The sequence below is a fragment of the Candoia aspera genome, chromosome 4 (assembly GCF_035149785.1).
Source record: "Candoia aspera isolate rCanAsp1 chromosome 4, rCanAsp1.hap2, whole genome shotgun sequence".
Lineage (NCBI taxonomy): Eukaryota > Metazoa > Chordata > Lepidosauria > Squamata > Boidae > Candoia > Candoia aspera.
In genome coordinates, this window is record NC_086156.1 from 79,844,746 (window position 1) to 79,865,511 (window position 20,766).

The window sequence follows — 20,766 nt, forward strand, 5'->3', positions numbered from 1 at the left end:
TGGGAAAAAAATAAGACTGTGAAGAAGCTAAATTAGAAGTATTGGGGGATAATGATCTCACAAGGGAAAGATTAAATGAACAGATACTGTACTGGAGTTTTGGAAAATATTGGAAGCCAACATACACACATACTCTTTTTCTGAACTTTATAGAGGACTGGAAGTTTGCAGTTCTTTAATGTACTTAAAGAAAGGAAGAAAAGTAGCTAGGATTCTCCTGTGATACTGACCGGGTTCCATGATTTGTGGTGTGACAGTTTCCCTGCTGAAATCTGGACCACCTGCAAGCAGCAGATCAGCAAGCAAACATGACTTAAATGCACCAGTGGGGAGGGCTGGAATTCATCCCTGCTTGTACAAATGTTGTGAAGCCAAGAAGAGATTGATAAGCATCAGAGCTGTGCTGTCCAGATATGGCTAGCTTCCAGATATAACTATACCACTCTGAAGGGGGGGTAGGGGGAAGCTTTTGTTCAGGCATCAATTGTGCAGTTTCCCAGGGAAGGAAGTGATTCCTGATGTTTTTGGCCAGTGGTGACTGGAGTCCCTGGGAGATGAGGAATTGCCCTTCCAGGTGTTGTTGTGAACAAAATGATAGACCTGTACCATGAAAGGGGTGGGAATATCCTGATTCCAAACACTAACGCTTCCCCACCCCCCATCCCCAGAGGCTATTTGTAAAGTTTGGCCCAAAGTTTCAGCTTTATTACTTTAACAGATGTTGGCCTAACAGATTCAAAGAGGCTCTGAAAGTCAGCACAGTGGCTAGTGTGTAAACAGCAAGAGACAAGATCCCCAAATGCAAACCTAGCATACTAGCCACAGTTGTACTGTTTTAGTACATCACCCTTTGCATATTTATCTATGCTTTTATATAACCACTTGAAAACCTCTCTTGAACTGCTTGTATTTGTAGTCTGAATGGAAAGTTCTGAATGTAAGAAGTGTTTATTAGGAATTGCTAGCAGAAAAATAGTGAAGAGCCCCATTGATGGAAGGCAGTGTGGCGTAGCGGTTAAGATGTTGAACAAGGAATGGGGAGTCCTAGATTCTAGCCCATTTTCAGCCACAGAAGGAGTTCACTGGGTGATTTTGAGCCAGTCACTGCATGCAGTGGAATGCACCCCACAAACCCGATGCCAGGAAGAGTCTATAGAGCTTTGGGCCAGGAAGGCTTTAGCTAACAAAAGAAGCGATTAATAGGTACATGGAAGGTGAAGCACTTTGTGTAGCATCAAAGACAGAAAGGGAATCTAAGGATAGAGGTGGAAAAAAAGAATAGGATTATAGAATCAGGAAACTTGGAATTATTTATATGTTTGAGTTTCCTGATGTGTGTGAATAGTGAATATTTTCCTTTTAGAGTATAGCTGTGTCACTGTAAGCATGTGTTGTTAGATATGCATCCTGCCTTTCCTCCAACATACATGGCACTCCATTTCCCCTCCACATCAATCTGTGAGGTAGTCTGGATTGAGAAAGCTTGACTGCCCCAATGAGCTTCAATGGCAGAGAGTAGGATTTGAACTTGGGTCTCCCCAGTCCTATTCGCCCCTCTCTAAGGGAGCCATCTTTGTCAATGCGAAGACTCAGCTTCATCATAGCTGAGTTAGGAGAAATATTCTTTCCTTGTCCTACTGGATCTCTTCTGGGTGCTTTCTCTGCCTATACCCACTCCTTCAGCATAGTGGGTGTGGAATATTGAGGCCACAGGTGGCATACTCTGGAGATGTTATCCAGAGCATCCTCTGGATAACATGGGAAGTGCCTTAGCTGTTTGGAACAATGCTAAAAATAATGTAAATAGAATATTTTTGTGAAAGTGGAGTCTGGAAGAACTTCTTTCAGAGATACATTGGGAGGTTAGCTTTCAGATCCTCCTCCCATTCACTGGTTCTCCTCTCTCCATATTCAGTTAGTAATTCTAGCAGGGAGAAAGGACTAGCAGTGAAAGAGAATCTGTAGAAATAGGAAGGATTGAATTTTGCTCCAGTCAATTCATCCCTCAAAAAATATCCCCTCCCTCCACAATACCATTCACTATCACATGCGTGTTCAGGAAGCTCTTGCTAGTCAGCATAAAATATGGTTCTGCCCTAAATGAGTATTTATCTGAAGGATAAAATTCATTTGGACAGGAAAGATTTGGTATTATCTCATTCTCCATTTCATTTGTGAATGTTGATATTCTTCAGCTGATTGAACTGACTTATCAAACAAGAACATAATCCTTTAAAAAACAATGTCCTAATTTGTGCTGTTGGCATTTCAGTAATCAGTGTGAACTATGGGTAGCTTAAAGAGTGAAATGACGAATTACCAACATCCAACTGGGAAGAGAGTGGAAACTCACTTCATCCAGCAACTCCTATAGCAAAAGGGACAGGCAAGGATGGCCATTCTGAGGATTTTTGCTTGGCAAAATTGAGATGCTTAAAATGTTCTAAGTTCCCAGCAGTTGTGATTCTTTTTGTGAAGAGAATTGATTTTCATGTTCGATTGCCCTTCCCCTTCCTCCTGTCTCTCAGTCCCATTCCCCTTACCCTCTGACAGAGAGGTCCCCCAGTAATTCCACACCTTTCCCATACGCTCCCTTCAAATAGTACAGCTCCAGCAGTCATAAATCTGTCTATCTTTAAGCTTCAGTTCCAACACTCTGTAGGGTAGTGGCTATTTCCAGCATGGCCTGAGAATGCCAAGCAGGATGCACGCTATGTGCTGCTTGGTGAAAACCAATCTCATTTCAAATCTTCTCCCTTCTCACCCACATGTCTGCTTGCACACTTTCCTTTTGCTTGCAGTCACAATGCTAGGTCGGTCTCTGTGATCTGTGAAAAGTGATAAAGGGACAGAATGACAGAGAAAGAGCTAGGCATCGTTTTGATATGTAGCGGTCTACCTATATCTCAGATGTGCCACTTCAAACTGCAGGCTGAGGATTCACATAATTGAAAGTTTCTCCATTAAAAAAACAAAACCTTGACATAAGTGTATTTATTGCATTTTATAATAATTGTAATGTGTCTGGTTTTATGAGATTTTAACGTTTATGATTATAGTCTGATTTTATTGTAAACTGCCCAGAGTCCCTCTTTTGAGGGAGATGGGTGGTAATTAAATTTGAATAATAAATAATAATAAAGAAAATAAAGAAAACCTGACAAAAAATCTTTTCCCCTAACCTAGCTGGTGCAAGGAATGCTTTAATGCAGAAATAATAATGTGAGCCCCCACGCAAGCCTAAAGCAATACCAATATGGCACAGGGGAGAGAGGAGGCTGCATTCCACTGCAAGCAAGTTGTTGGGGGCAGAGAGGGAACATTCTTGCAGTGGGTGGGGATGAAGCTTAAGGGGCTGAGCTCATGCTCAGTGGTTGAGATCACACCTCAAACAAAGCAATGGTTGTTTTAATCATGATTCATTGAATTAGCCAAAACCGGCTAGGTTTGCACAGTAAATCAAACCCAAATCAACCAATTTACAATATTGCTTGGTGCAATATCTGCACCCAAGGGCTTTCAAAAAGCATGGACCTCTCAGGCACTGTCTCAGGAGCACCTGAAACTGGTACAAAAAACCCAAGATGCTACAGGTGTAAGTCTAGTAATTGTTAAATTTTGATGTAGAGATTCTGGGGTGTTCCCTATTTTCTGCTTAGAGCACTCACCACCTCTTATGAGGTAATTCAGCTTTTTAGTCTAAAACGGGTTGGCAAACTACACCCCACGGGCCAAATTTGGCCCACTGCCTGTTTTTGTGTGGCCCATGAGTTAAGAGTGAGAGGGAGGGTGGCAGATCGCCAGGCCCATGCCTTAGCTGAGCTCCCCACGTACAGAGGGGATCCCGGGTGGCAGCCTATAAATGCTGGCAGGCTGGCGCCCTGCCATGTTCCTTGGCCTGCCAGCTGTGCCCACAGAGGAGAGGCAGGGCCTGGCCTTTAGAGAAAGAGTTTGCTGACCCCTGGTCTAAAACACAGTTGAAATCTGGAGCTTCTAATTACAACTAGCTATCTCAATAGAAATAACCAAAAACAAGGGATGAACCTTTCTATATGGCTGAACTTTACCCCATCAAGGGCCTCTCATAAGAAAATCTGGCTTGCAGGCTTTAGATAGCCTTCAGCAAGATTGCTTATGTCTTATTTGCAAAAAAAAAAAAAAAAAAAAACTGCTTTTTGTAGCAGGATATTCTGAATGCTCAGAATTGCTCTTTCAGGAATGGCTGCCTTGTTACTGAAGGTCCTAACTGAGGCTGCTTCCACACTAAGCTTCTAACATGGATATACTGTATATCTCACTTGCTTTCTATGGGGTATACTTATTACTTCACTTGCCTGAGTTTTTCTTCAGCTTCTTACACCATGTATCACATCAAGAGAAAACCAAGTTTATTTGAGAGAGAAAAGTGCTGCTCTTTTGTCTCCAAGTGGTTAATTTCCCCATTTGCAACAATGTATCAGGTAGGGAAACCTATCCTCACTCAGCACACTTTCACTGTGACTTTTATTGGTGTTGTATCATTTGTTTTTTTTAGAATTTTTATCTCTAATTATAGCTATTGCATTTCAGTGAAAAAACATTACAGTGCTATAATACTGATTTAAATTATTTTTAAACACCCATTGTTTTCTAATTACTATGTTCAGCATTGTGTTTTATTTCTAATTAAAATTTCTGATTACATTTCCAGACTAAAACAAATATAACTGTCCATAAAATATTAATTTTTAAAAGTTATCAGGCAGCCATACTTGAGTACTTAAAATCATTTGCATGGATAGTGAATTGGATATTTGTCCCCAAAGCAAGTTTACTGGTGTTGATGAAAACTTTGCAAGTTTTACAAGTAGAAAAAGCACAAATTCTCCAATAATATAAAATGTTAGATGGAATTCTGCTACTGGTCTTCAGAGAAAGTGCTATGATGAATGCTTCTTAGAGGTGCCTCCTGCTTCCACTTCTAGGGTTCTGTCATGTACTAGGCTAAGTCATAATCTGGCTGCCTTGCCTCTGGTTTGATAAGTTGTATAAAACCCCTCATTGTGATTTATAAATTACAGTTTATGGCTTGGATCTCCAGTGTGATGCCCTTATATCTCACTGTGCCTATAGACACATCAGTTGGCACCTGCCAGGCTTCAAATCCAACTATACTTTATTTCAATTTTAAAACATTTTTACAATGTTTTTGGGATGGCAGGGGGGTGCCTTCGAGTCATTGTTGACTCCTGGCAACCGCCTGGTCAAGTCCCTGCAGTTTTCTTGGCAAGGTCTTTCTGAAGTGGTTTGCCTCCTGGCTTTGTGCCCAAGGCAGGACTAAAACTCACAGTCTCCCAGTTTCTAGCCCAGTGCCTTAACCACTACACCAAACTAGCTCTCATTTTTACAATATCATACTGGAATTTGAAAACATTTTAAAAAATCAGTGTTCAACGCCCAGTCCCTAAAACATTACTCCCAGTTTAGTGTATTGTGTGACTCCAGTCAATTATTATTTATTCAACAAGTCAATGTTAAGTTAGCCTGGCATAATGTATGAACATAGCATTCTCCATACTTTCCTCATGGTTTTCACAATGGTTTTTACACCCTGGTTTGTAAACCAATGCCAGGCCACACAACATGCTTTCAGGCAGTCTGCAAATGCATGACAGAAATCAAAACAATCATAATATTTCAAGGCCATGTGTTAAATCCCATTTCTTCTTAAATCTTATCCACTATTTTAAATAACTTTTGTCATGCTCTTTAGCTAAAAAAAATCCTCATACAGCTTACAAATATCAAGGTCACATTCTTTGACCTCTAAAAGAAAAAAGAGAAAGAAAAGCAAGTGTAGGTACCTGTTCTTAAAGCCGCACTCTTACAGTTACATGCTGGCATGGGTACAGTTTTGGTAGCCTGATGGAATATGTGCCCTTCAGGAGAGTCAAAGGAAGATGGTGTCTAGCAGAGGCAACAGAGCAGCATGGATTTTCTTCTCTCCCGCTTTTCTGCTACCTCCTGCAACGGTTGCTAGTTAGATGATAATTGAATCTACTTAATTTAAGGTAATCCAATCTTTTCAAAAGGAACTTTCAGAACAGTTCTGACATCTAGTAGGTAAAATATTTCACCTTTCCAAACCAAATGGTTCCTGATCTTAAAATGGCTTTTTAAAAAAGGAATTTCAAATAAGGAATCCAGGATGAAACTACTGAATAAAGGCTAGACATGGTTGGATTCTGTTCCCTTATCATAAATTCAGATTATATGCTTTTAAATCATTTTACAGAGTGTTAGCTATCTTAATAGTGCAAGGATGGTTAATTCATCAAAAGACACATGTATCTTTTCTGGTATTTCTTTTTTATCTGAGTTCTCTGCTATTTTTTCTTCTCCCTACACTCATGTGTATATAAACTAAAAACACACACCTGCCAACTCAAGATGGCATTCCATGCATATAATGAAATGGTATCCAGTCTGTGAAAAAGTACATATCTATATTAGTCTTAAAAGATACATGTTATTTTTGATATAACAGCATCATATGGCCAAGAAACAGGTAGATGGTGCTGAAAAATTTGTCACATCTGGATGCCACCATTGCTCCAGGTCTATTCAATCTGCTCCCACCTTTAACTACCTACTTTTCTTTAGATTAATTAAGGTTATCATATCAAACTGTGGGCATTGGACAGGACAGGGGAGGAGGATCCTTTGACAATCAGTACTTGTGCATGCTGGTATCAAAAAGGAGTTTTAGAGCATCATATTCTACCAAGAGGATTTTTGCAAGAGCCTGGCATATATGAGAGTGTCTGAATATTTTTGCTGATCTAACACACTTTTGAAAGTTGATTATAAATTACTTATTGAAGTCATTCTTAAACCATCTTTCCCAAAGTTAGCTATCCAGTTATACTCTAATAAGAATTGAACTGCCCAACATGACATACCAACCATAACACAGAACATTAACCATGAATTGCTGCATGTTAACAACTTTCTTTCTTTCTTTCTTTCTTTCATTAATTTATACACCACCCATATAAAAGTGACTCTGGGTGGTTTACAAATAAAAGTTATAAAAATACAAAAATTCAAAAAATAGAAGAACATAAAAGGGAAACTAAAAGGTGAAGAGAGCATCTTTAAGCCACCAACCACCCCCAGGGCTGCCTATCACTCTCGGATCCCGAAGCGAGTTGGCAGAGCCAGGTCGATGCTCTTCCTGAAGGCCAGAAGAGTGGGGACCGACCTCCCCTCGGGGGGCAAGATGTTCCACAGGGCGGAGACAATAGCAGAAAAGGCTCTCTTCCTTGACCCCGCCAGTCAAAATTCTTTAGCTGATGGGGTCCGTAACATGCCCTTCCTGCTGGACCGGGTGGGACGGGTCGATGTGATTGGGATGAAGTGGTTCCTCAGGTAATTTTATTCAAAGTATCTGCTGCTGTTGTATACTGGGACACCCAAAAGCAAAGAAAACCATAGTACAGATGTCTGTCCTAAAGAACATTTGACTAAAGATGTCCACAAAATAATATTGTGACAGAGGTGGGAATAGTGTCAATTTCGCCCATTGACACAGCTATCATTCAAGCTGTGCTAAGTGATACTTTGTGCAGTCCATCATATTCTACTGTATGTCACATTCCAAAGTAGAAATAAGGGAGGATAAGACAATATTTTTGCCAGATTCAAACTATTTGTGTGCATAGAAAACGGGGCATCTCCATAAAAAAAGAAAATGAAATATACATTATGCATTATAAAGGTAAAGGTAAAGGTTTCCCTTGACGTAAAGTCCAGTCGTGTCCGACTCTAGGGGGCGGTGCTCATCTCCGTTTCTAAGCCTTAGAGCCGGCGTTGTCATAGACACTTCCAGGTCATGTGGCCAGCATGACGACTCGGAACGCCGTTACCTTCCCGCCGAAGCGGTACCTATTGATCTACTCACATTTGCATGTTTTCGAACTGCTAGGTGAGCAGGAGCTGGGATTAACAATGGGAGCTCACCCCGCCGCGTGGTTTCGAACCGCCGACCTTCCGATCGGCAGCTCAGCGGTTTAACCCGCAGCGCCACCGCGTCCCTTTTGCATTATAAAGATCCCCCAAAATATTTCTGAACCATGTTCCAGACTCTCAGTATGATTATGTTACTTAGGGATGATGGAATTTTAGTTCAAAGTATAGGGCCCCAAAAGAACAGGAAGGGTTAGATAAACAGTCAGATTTCCAGATAGAGTTCTAGTCTGCTCTACAAATGGGTTGGTTTTTAAGCTGGCTGGGAATGATGCCTGTTATTAGTGTTTCAAGTATCAGGATTAGGAAAGCCACCTTAGTTAAAACAAAAGAGAATTAGCAAAGTTATAATGGAACTGCTTTCTTACCATAGTATAGGCCAAAGCGTAACTGCCTGTTAATTTTTATAAGATCAAAAAAATATGCATACAGTAGTTTTTTCTTTATGTTTTGCAGGATGAGGTGAAACTGCCAACCAAGCTGAGCATAAGTAAATCTGTGAAAGAGATGGAGAAAGAACAAGAAGGGGAAGAGGTCCCAGCTGATGAGGAGCACCCTGGAGAGGAACATATTGAGCTCTCCTCAGATGAAGAGGTAGAGGTTGAAGAGATTATTGAGGAATCACGAGCAGAACGTATCAAGAGAAGCGGCATGAGGAAGGTTGATGACTTCAAGAAGGCATTCTCTAAGGAGAAGATGGAGAAGACCAAGTTGAAAACTAGAGAGAACCTAGAGAAGACCAAGCTGAAGACCAAAGAGAACCTGGAGAAAACCAAGCAAAATCTGGAAAAGACCCGACATAACCTGGAGAAGAGAATGAACAAGCTGGGCACTAAGATAGTCACCACTGAACGCAGGGAGAAGATGAAGACCTCCCGTGATAAGCTAAAGAAGTCCTTCACCCCTGATCACGTAGTCTATGCACGGTCTAAGACAGCTGTCTATAAAGTACCACCTTTCACCTTTCATGTCAAGAAGATCCGTGAAGGAGAGGTGGAAGTGAAGGCCACTGAGATGGTGGAAGTTGGTGGAGATGAGACAGAGAACACAGATCTGCTGAGAGGCGAAAGCCCTGAGATGAGCACACTTCTGCAGATCACGGAAGAGTCAGACACAGTGCTGGCAGAGAAGAGTGATAGTGAGTGAGGCAGGTAGCAGTACAAAAGCATCAAATGCTGAATATGTAATCTTCCACATTTCCTCTTTTTGGCCTCACATGGGCATGTGCATGCACACATACACATACATACATATACAAACACAATATATACAGAAATTTTACAGCTCTCCCCCCTTCTCTAGCATATAGCTCCAAGGTGCATTTTTGTATATTTCTGATTCATCATATAGAACATGGAACGTAATTATAATCCATCGAAATACCATTCCTGCTACTAAAAGCTTGCTTTGCCAGCCTGTTATGACAATGCCCCAACTTCCCAAAGGTGCTACCCATGAAGTAATCTATTTCTGTGCCCAAGAAGCATGCTGCCTCTTAGCTATCCTCTTTAATGTCAAGAATGCTTCCTGGAGATCTGAAAGCAAAGTTGTCAGACAGAAGACAAAGCAAAGGCATGGAAGCAAAGGAAGGAAGGAATCAACTTAGTATGTCACAGAACTAGGGAATAACAAAGGGAACATGGAAATTACTAGCTTGAATTCAAAAATGTTGTGATGCTATGTGATGATGCAGGCATACAATCTGTGCACACTCCAATCTCCAAGAGATTATATGGAAAAAGTTGCACTTAGTAGACCTTATATTACCAGTAAATGAAAGTGGTTGCCAATACATGTATCAAGAGAGAGGAAGCAGAAAGAGAGATAAACAGGGTGCTCATAAAACCATTTGCACTATTAGCTGCACAGATCTGTGAAGCTGCTTTGCAACGTGGTTGAAGTGGGGATACTCATCTAGGGATGAGGAGTGGATGAAAGGAATATTGGACAAGTAGGGAGAGTCAAGGGGGGAAAAAAAGATGGCTCAAGGACAGAGAGTGGACATGGCCTATGACAGCTTTAGCTATAAGCAATTAAGAGTTATCAACAACAGCAATGAAACAGAGGAGGCGACTACCATCTATTCAGTTAGCAATCTGGACTTCCATTCCTGGGCTGGTTCCAGAGAGCACTGCAGGGTGGTTTTCTGCCCATGTCAGGGCTCCAGCAGTAGGCCAGCTTTAACTAGTTCTGTAATACTTGAGTACATGCAGCTGTTTTTACTAACAACGTAGAGAGGGAGTTAAGCTGCAACCGTTCACTAATATAAAACAATTGGTTATGGGGAAAGGGATTCTCAGTTACCCTCCCTGAACAACACGCCACTCAAAATCTCTCTTACACGCGCGCACACACACACACACACACACTTCCATACAGCTACCTCTTCGGCTTGCGGGGGACAGTTTTCAAGCGAGCCTGAAGCCTCGCTTTCCAAGCCTCCTTCCCCATTTTCTGACACATGTAACCTTCCTTCCTTTGCATGATTTTGTGACTTACCCCTTCCCTCCCCCCACCCCGCTTGCCTGCCTTCCTCATGGTTCTACTGGGATTTTCCCCATCTTCTCTGTGTGGTCAAGGAGAAAATATTTGCAGCCACGAATCCACCATATCATCTTGCCATTCTGCATTCAACACATCTACCAGAACTGCCTGTTCTAACATCTCCAGAAATGGCTTGGCTGAACTATCCACACCCCAGCAGGAAGAAGTGTATGTGCGTAGGGCGTGTTCTTGACTGAGAAGTGTGCAAGCAAGTGGCTAGGGGTGTTCCCTTTGCATTGCACTTTCCTCCGAGCCTTTCACTTCTTGTCATGGATCTAGAAGAAGAAAGAGCCCAGGATGTAAGATATGCTAGGCCTTCAAAACCATCACAGTTGAGGTGGGGATCTTGCCTCACTCTGAGGACAATAAATGCGTGGGGAAGAGGGTGCTGTGCTAAGCAGCCACATTGCTCCTTTTTCTAAGACTGCATCCTGGTGAGCAGCATGACTAATAAACTTTCTTTTCTACATGGACAAGTGTAAAGTGTTTTGGGGAACATTACACAGACTAGTGGGCCAGAAGCAGGAACACTTTCACAACCACATAACATTTTTTAAAAAGCTCATTAATACCTTCCTTCTGTTCTTGAGGAAAGGTTCCTGAGGACAAGAAATGAATTCAAATAGGAAATGAGGTATAGATCATTTTTCTGCCTAAAGGTAGAAATTGGAAATGAGTGAAAGACCACTTCTCCTGAGCCCTGTGTGCATGTGTGTGCTGTATAGCCAAGACAAAGCAATAGCTGCTCCTAGTTTTTAATCCTTGCCTCCATCCCACTCCAAAGCAGGTGGGCACTTACTTGCTGTCTCACTTTTTCTACTGAGGACCTCATAATAGAGGGTTGACCTGTGAAAGAGCAACTTCATTTTCTCATTGAGCTAAAGCCTTGGGAGGTAGGGGAAGGTAAGGAGGTAGCAGCTGCCTTAATAGTAGCAGAAAGATTGGCCAAATGACCGTTCTTCTAACTCCCCTCTCTAGAGCAACCCTTCCCAACCTGGCATCCTTCAATGGGACAATTTCCAGTTGGCCTAGCTAAAAGATATTGGTTGGGAATGCTGGGAGTGCCAATGCAAATGGAATGCTCTGGTTTGGGGAAGACTGCTAATGGCTTTGCTTGTACACCACATTTTTACAATTTAACAGGTCTCACCAGCAAGAACCAAGAAGTTATAGGGGTGTTTTCAATACAATTAAGTATGCTTTTTAAAAATAAAAATATGTTGCCCCATGGCTAATCAGAGAAGGTACCAATAGAAGAGAATATGTGTAGCTCAGGGTTGAACTGTGGAGTCCTTGGTGCTCTCTGAGGTTGGTTGGTTGCTTGCAGACATTTCATTACCCAACTAGGTAACGTTATCAGTGCACTGATGATGTTACCTAGCTGGGTAATGAAATGTCTGTAAGCAAACAACCAACCTCAGCACCAAGGACTCCACAGACGAGACACTAGAACTAAATAGCTATCCTTAATAGCTATCCTTGAGATTAGTTCCTCTTCAGATGCAAGGTTTTAGGCAAAAGAGGGTTGGAAAGAGAAAGGAACTGAGATGGTATTGTTTGATTTTTTTATATAGTTCACCCTGGCCTGTGCAGATTTTCCTTACAGGTAATATGACACAAGTGATGACTCAGCATCTTCTTCTCTAATCTCTAAAAGCAGCTTGACTCCAAGTTCGGGAGCCAGACACTTTCCCAAGCCAGACACTTCTCCATGTCCCTTTGTTGTGTACATTGGCAGTTGAATGGAGGGAAAATGGAGATTAGCTAGACTGGATCCAAAAAGCCTGTTTTGTAGCCACAGAATTTTGGAATGCCAGCTGTAAAAAAAACAAAATTGTGATGATACGATGGAAAGGGATAAAGGCTATCCTGTTCTATAGTGGGGAAAATAATATATTAAACGTATGCCACCAGACTCTCAGTGACTCTGGGCAGCTCACAATAATCAAAAAAATTACAATAAAACCAATAAAACACAAAATATAATAATAGCAAGTACAACAGGGACGTGGTGGCGCTGCAGGTTAAACTGTTGAGCTGCGGAGCTTGCCGATCGGAAGGTCGGCGGTTCGAATCCGCATGACGGGGTGAGCTCCCGTTGCTAGTCCCAGTTCCTGCCAACCTAGCAGTTCGAAAACATGCAAATGTGAGTAGATTAATAGGTACCACTTCGGCGGGCAGGTAACGGCGTTCCATTTAGTCATGCCGACCACATGACCACGGAAGTGTCTACGGACAAACGCCGGCTCTTCGGCTTTGAAACGGAGATGAGCACCACCCCCTAGAGTCGGACATGGCTGGACTTAATGTCAAGGGAAACCTTTACCTTTAAGTACAACTGACCAGATGGAATGAGGTGAGGGATCTCACTCTCCCTCACCCATTCTTTAATCAAAGTGTTTATATCCCACCCTTCAAATCCAAATGAATATCATTATAATTTATTTGTATTTATATACCACCCAGCTCACAGAAATGTGACTCTGGGAGCCATACAATAGAACCATAAAAACGGAGTACATATTAAAAACAAACCTTGGGTAGCAACAGAAACTCCTGGTACCACTTTTTCCTAATGGCTAGGGCAAGAGAAATCTAAAATGACCTTCCCTGGGAGGAAAAAATCAGTTTTAGCCTCTTTAATATACCATATTAAGCACAATTTCTTGTGCAAAAGGAATTGTAGTTTGTAACAGAATAGTATTTCAGACTTGCAGGTTTCTTTAACAATGACAACTATTCTATGCATGTGAAGGCTTTTGATTTCTTGAAAGCATTATAGAGATGTGTATAATTTTGATACGATAACACTTAGCTTTCCCAAATTTTGAATAAACACATCCTTCCCAACAGATGGAAATTTAGTGAAGATAATCTATTTCTGTTAATGATAATTTTTTAGCTAATCGTGTTAAAGGAAGTGAAGTTTGTTGTTTTTTTAAAAAGTAGGCAGTATTAATCACCATGTAAGTACATATATACAGTGTAAGATTCTCAACAGTAGAACTTTCAAAGCAGGATTATACTTCCTTCCCAAAGCATTTGTTCTACTTCCTCTAATCTGGTGGAAGATGCACATGAACATGGAAATTATTGATACAGAATCAAACTACTGATCCATCTTTTTTCATTTAGGGCAGATCCATGCTTTCTGCTTGGCCCATTGTCAGTAAGAGCCTGCAGAAATGGATGACCTCCCATTCCCAACCCATCACAAACGCATTCTGCACCAGTGTTTTCCACCTTTGATTCCAAACTGCCATTTGCTGACCTGAGCCATTTTAAATCCTTCAGAGTGGTCTCCATTGCTTTGTTCAATCTAGCAGAATCCCCAGCCAATTGCCACCTTGCCACCTTCCCAGCAGTGGCTGGTCACTACCCTGGGGAGCCGTTCCATCCTGGGCTGCCATGCTGGTATGTTCTCCATTTGTTGTCGCCTGCCATTTTAAAATTCTTGCAGATGATCCAACTATCGCCCATTAAATCAACCTTTCAGACTGGTGAAGAATGCACCCCTAAGTTTCCCACCCCACCCACAGCACTGTAATGCAAAGCTGCTCTTCCCTTTTTTAAGTTGCAATGTTGCTGCTTTATTTCCATGAAGCTGAACTATTAATTCATCCTTATTACAAAGTGTTCATGGACCTATAGAACATGAACAAGTGGAAGAACAACCTGTTCCCCTGTTGCATTGCTTATTGTAGCATCAGAGCAATTATGGTACCATGATGGGAAAAAAAGAAAGGGTCTACATCAGTGTTGAAAGCTGTGGGAAGGAGATTGAAGGCATCCATTTGTGCAAACATCTTGGAAAGCAAAGAAAAGGCATGTGAACCAATGAAGAGGAAGCAATCCCTAAAAGGAAGAGGCAGGCACTGGTAAACCCATCCACATGGCAGCCAGCCAGCATGATGAGAAGGACAGAGAAATGATCAGTCAGGGCCCACTGTGGCCATAGGCCAGACCAGAGCACCAGCCCAGTCCCACTGCAACCCAGACGGATTTCTGAAGTTGGCTCAATAAACTGGAGCAGCAGGGGAGACAAGCAGTTTAGGCAACAGCACAGTATCACCCTTTGTGTAGCTGGAACTGGCTTTGCAGGTTTCATGAGTCTTTCCCTGTCCTCATAGGAGATAAACAGAAATGGATCCTGGGACTGTTTGAAAAGGATGCACCCTATCATTCTTGTCCAAGTACATGTCTAGTATCTGTCTGCTTCCCCTTGCAGAGCCAATTCCATTTGATGATGGTAGAATTTCACATCAGGAAAATGGCATGGGGTGGGGGAAAGTCAAGTCTTCTTTTTGAATACAATCCAAATGGGGGAAATATATATTTTTTTTAAAAAAAAACTACAGACATCTAATCATGGCATCTATCACTTTGTCTAGCTGTACCATAAATTGAGCTTCAGACTTATAAACCAAGTCACATTTTGAAAATCTTCTGACCCCTCAATACACAATATCCAGCAGCTAGCTGTATATGGTTTAAATATTTAAGGAAGTAACCAGTGATTAATTTCCTGTTGGATTCTACAGATCGAGAAAGGAGTAGTTTTTTCAGTGAAAGTGCCTAAGCTGCTTTCTGGCATCTTTTCACTCTTTCAGTAGCCCTTTTTCCAAAAAGCAGTGTGATGTGAATGGTTCCCTTATTTTGATGGCTCTTCCCGCAATGTCATCAGGCAGACTGGAATAGCCTCCACTTACATCGAGGTTAACTCAGTCAGTTGCACAAGAGACTCCTCTGACCTTTGTACTTCAAAACAGCAACTTCTTTTTGGAGCAGAGGTAGAGAAAGTATAAAACTCTGCCTCCTAGTACAACTATTTGTGGGAACATCATTTATAAAGAAAGAGCAGGAGAACCATATTAGTTAGCAGATAGCTTTATGCAGTTGACAATAGGTATGGAGAGAAAAATGCAAAGTTATTTGTCTACCTAAAGCCTGCAGTGTACTCTCCTCATTATGAGAGAGCTTGAGTCAGGTAAGTACCTGAACTACACAGCTCAGAGTTATCTTTATCTTAGCACGAATCTTACTAGAATTTACTGAAAATAAAAGTGCAGAAGCCCTCTGCTAACTTTCTCTACTTCTACTGCTCCTATTGGTTAATAGATTTATAAGTGCAGAAAGTCAGTATGCAAACTTAAATTCCAACAGATCACTAGTATATTGCACAATGAAAAGCAATAGCAATCATAACGAGCCCTTCTGGATCAGACTAATGCAAACGTGGCCAGATAGAAAGCATGAAAGCACCCTCCTGCTCATATTCTCTAGAGCCTGGCATTCCAAAACACCTATTGGTATTACTGACGTCATATACAGCCATCGTGATTATGAGCAGTTAACAGCTTTAATGCTCCATAGATCTTCACCTTCTTAATAATTCCTTTAATCTATCTCACATCTTTCATGGTTTAGTTTATTGTTGCATTTATTTTCCCAAAACCAAAATTCACTTGGCAAACAGATAGCAGAGCTTATATGGACAATTCCCAAAAGCTATACCATAAAAGATAAATCTAATTAAGTGGATGAAGTAAGGGAGAAAGGAAGATAGAACTGAAAGTAGACACTTATCTCTTTGTAGAATTCTGGGTAATTTGCAGTAAACTGAAATGAGTTTGAGGTCTAGTTAAGTATGGCAACATCTACAAAGCCCCACTTCCTGGAAAGAAAGCCAAGAGTACATTTTGTATAAAAAGACTCAATGAGCTTCTGTCTGCTACTAGTTACAAAAAATTGGACTAAAAGCACCTATCCCTTAATACATATGGGAAACATATTGGCCAGTATGGTATTTCAAACAAATACCCCTCTGTTAAACTTATAATAAAGGCACACAACAGTATAAGGGACTGAATTCTGTGAAAATGGTCTTTGTCCTGTTTCAGAGACAGGGAATATAAATGCATTTCTGGAAACAGCAGCCAACAAGCATGTACAGTACATCTGTGTTACAAATGTAAACTTGTTGCACTGAGTACAGGTTCCTAAATACTGTGAACTGGGAATGCTGACCCCAGCTTATAAAGGACCTGGCTCAGTGAGCTCTCAAATCTCTGACTGTAGATTGCAGTACAGTAAATCACAACTAATTGCATTTATAAAACACACTAAGACATAAACTACATTATGGTTTAGCATGGGTGCATCAGGGCCATATTAGATTGCAGGTGGAACACCACAGGACTAAATGTTTCTCCAACTTTCTGCCAAGTTATGAAAATAATCTAGCCTTCTCTATTTTTCAACATGTATAGTATTTTTCTTCTATACAGAAGGTTTTTGGCTGTTTGACACAGCTCTTCCCAGACCCAGTCTGCCATCTCATGGACTAAACAAGATGCTGGTTGAAAGGTCATGAATCATCTTTGCTTTTTAGTTAAAACAGCTATAGGAAAGACCCAAACTGTATCCGTTGAGTGATGTAGAAGGGGATTAGGACCAGGAGAAAAGTTCAACCTGTTCTATTATGTTGTTTTCCTGATATAAATCACCTACACACCATAAAGTAAATACATTATAGTTAACACTAGATCAGTTCACACATTTCATACCATGAAAAACCTCACCCAGGATCAATCCACTGGTCTTATCAGAGTGACTGAAAGGTGACATGAAGGGAAATACACTAGATCTATGTAATATTTGCTTTGATTGGTACTTTTCCTAGATCTATGCAGTTAAATATCTGCTGCATCACCAAGGAGATAGCATGGCCACTCAAGAAAACTATAAGTCTTCTAATAATAAGTTTTTACATTTTGTGTGCCTTCATTTCGTGACAGGCTCCTGTGAGACTAGGCTGAAGCTGCCATTTCCTAAAGATGGAGCAGGCACGCAAGTAGAAGAGGACAAAAGCAGAGAGGTATCTTGTCTAAAAGATCCCTTCAGGGAGATAGACAAGAAGGAAGGAAGTCGTTAAGGAAAAAAAATGTGTCACCTGAGCAACAAAGGAAATTGGGCCTGAGCAAAGGGGCCTAAGCAAATGGAAACCCCCATGCCAATCCCATCAACAAAGCAAGGACTTTAAGGGATAAAAGGGGTCCCAGAGCCGGCCTACTCGAGTCGTCTTTGGATCCAGACTTGGCGGCTTCTGTCTCTCTAGCTAGTGCCTGGCAGCCTAGTTGGGAGGACGTGGGCAAGTGAATGAGTGCGTGTGTGCGTGTGAGAAGAGCAAATGTACCTTGCAACCAGTAAAGTTTTTCCTGTTACTTTAAATTCACTGGGCCATGGTATATTTCAAAGAACCTGTTGTGCCTCAGTGTTTGGTTGGAAGTGATTTTTATGTATCCCTAATTATTCCTGGCTGTTGACCAGGGCTGTCTGCTCAAGCTGCACCTATCTGGAAAATCCAGGTAGAAAGCTAGGATGGCTTAGAAGACCTGTGTGCCTCAATAGGCTGTGTGTGAATGAATGACCATAAGCTGAACCTGGGAGCGTGTGTGTAACACTCCCAGGACAGAATTGGGATTCTCCTCGAAGACTATTCATCCATTCCATAGTCTCTCTGCTCATAGAATGGGACAGCAACCTGAAGGTAGCAGCAGGTTGCAAAGAGCTGTCTACATGTCATATTTTTCTCTTCCAATACCTTGCAACCACCACATCCCAGTATCTGTGGTCTGACTGTACCTAATGATAAGACTAAGCTATAATGGCTATGTAGCAATGAGGCTAATGACAAAAAAAGAGAGAAGTCAGCAAGCTCTTAGGACATCAACTGTTTGCTGAATTAAGTTTTTTTTTAAGATCAGCCTAATGAGGCTTAAATATGAGCCATTGCCACAGAGTGCCCCTGAAGGGTAAAAATAGAAAGCTGGCTAAATGGCACAAGAGTTTCCTACTGTGAAACAGAAAAGTCCCAAGTCTGAGAATCATGTGATAATAGCAATAATTTTAGCTGAAAATAAGTATGGAGAGCATGTTAAGCATGGTTTATTGAGTGCACCTCAGTTGCTGTACTTGTTACAATGGCTACTGGGTTCACTCAACTTGCTACGCCATAAGCAAGCAAGCCATATTTGGGGCTGGAGCTGACGACCACGGTGAACAACAAAGAGCTGGTGAGTGAACCTATCCAGATAAAGGACCAGAGATCACCCACAAGTGTTCCAAACAGTTGCTCCTCATGAGGAGACCCCAAGACAGCTGTCTCTGGTGGGTTTTGGCAAACGAGGGAATAGCCATCTTGTTTAAACCACGGTCAGTGCCTTTAAAAGGACACTAAGTTCACATACTTCCTTTTCTAATCACATTCAGAAATAGCTTAACAACTTTTCAGCTATTAGAAACCTTTGGAGTGACATGTCTGAAAACATCGGGTGAGTCTGCCTTCAATCCTTAAGAAAATTTTAACTACAAGCTTAAGAAGTTTAAAATTTTTTTTTTAAATAAACAGCAAAAGGTTGATTAAAACTTTGGTTTTGGAAAGCTACAAATGGACTAAGGGTCCAGATAAATTTGACATAAGATTTTGGAATTAATTATATAGAATCCTCCTCACAGGAAAATGCTTGTTTTGAAAAAAAAAAAAAAGGACTTTAGAGGGAACTCTAACTTCTCCTGTTAAAGGAGGAGAACACATAAATTTGACTGTTACAGAATGGCACAAAATATTCTAACACTGGAAATACTGAAGGATACTTTCCAAAAAATAGTCAGAAATTAATATTAATAATGTTGATATCTGCTTCTATGGATAGACTACGTCCAAAAGCTGTTATGGAAGAGGAACAAGTTTTACCTGACAAGACAGAGACTAAGTTGAAAGTGGACTTAGAAATGTCAGGCTACAAGAATGACATGGAAAAAGATGTTACACTCGACATACAAAAGAGACCAGCTGATGTTTTAATAATTAAAAAAGACATACAAACAATAAACCAAGAGAGTGACCTGGTTAATTATTCTATTTTAGTTTTACAAAAGAGACTTGTTAGTTTTGAAGAATCTTGTGAGAAGAAATCAAGTTCTACATTATCTGAATGAACTAAAGATTAAAATTTTATGTATTTATCCAATTTGTCCCCGCCCATCTCCTCCTGTTGGGGGACTCTGGGCTATTTACAGTAATCAATTAAAACAACAATCAGTTAAAAGTAAAAGGAAGGAATATAAAGTTGGTTTATTTGATCACGGTTCCAGTAAGTAAGTTGTTATTTCTGGTACCCTTAATGGGCTTTTGCTGACACCAGGACTGAAATGAGGATGCTTTATGGATTTGTTTATAGATGAGATATGGGAAGAAATGATCATTTGTTATAATTTAAGAGCTGAAAAGTTACTAAAATTGTTTATACTTGTGATAAAGGTTAGGAGTCACTTCTTTATATATTTCCTTTTTCTTTACTATATTATTTTTCTTTTTTCTATTCTTTATGCCTTTCCTATTTTTTCCCTTTGCACCTTTTACTCCTATTTTTCTATCTTTTAAGATTTATATTAGTTTTTATTATTGTAATTATAATCTTTAATAAAATTACTTAAATCCTTCCAACCACCACAAATCTGTCACTTCCCTCTCTAGTTCCCACTTTCTAATTTTTTCCCCTCAAAAAATAAGCTGGAGGGGGGAGAGAGAGACTCCCAAGGCCGGGGCGCGTTCAATCCTCCCCGCCGCGGCTACAGGGCGAGCAAACGGATGAATCTTGCAAGAGGGAAAGAGGAGGCGAGCTCTGCGTCAGGCTCCTTTTGCGCAATGTTTCCACCGTGAGCAAGCCTTATCAGCAACGCTTCTTGCTTCCTCCTTTTTGCACGCTCTCGCCAACATCGCTGCCTCCCTCCCCGCGGGGCGGTCTCCTTCGGCGACGCGCGCTCACGCCGCACCTCCGACCGTCTGTGGCTAAGCCGCGGGTAGCAGACGCTGCGCCCCCGCCTGGAGAAGGTGGAGATCCAGCCCCCCACTAGCTCGCTCCCTCCCACTCCCAGCCGGGCCCCGCCCCTCAGGATCCTCACGCGCACCCGTTAAAAGCCTCGGAGAAATTTAACCCTCCTCCTTCTCCTCCCTCTTCTTTAAACAAGTCAACAGAGGTGGGGTCGACGTCACACACTGCCCGGAACTCAGCTGGGTTTCCAGCAAAGCGGCGGGAGGAGGAAGTAAAGACCGGAACAGCCCGATGAATAATAAAAGTAGCGGCGCACGCTGATTGGCTGGCTGGTGCGCCCCCCGGCGAAAGGTCCGCGGGGTTCGCAAGCGATTGGTCG

General features: G+C 41.4%; 1 protein-coding gene across 1 annotated transcript in view; it reads left to right on the forward strand.

Moving 5' to 3' along the window:
- The window catches only part of CAVIN1 (caveolae associated protein 1), a 29,807-nt gene extending 18,780 nt beyond the window's left edge, over positions 1-11,027 (forward strand). Inside the window, exon 2 of the mRNA XM_063300729.1 lies at positions 8,464-11,027. Within this exon, the coding sequence (XP_063156799.1) occupies positions 8,464-9,153 (690 nt within the window). The 3' untranslated portion in view covers positions 9,154-11,027. The remainder of the gene's footprint in view (positions 1-8,463) is intronic.
- The last annotated feature ends 9,739 nt before the right edge of the window (positions 11,028-20,766 follow it).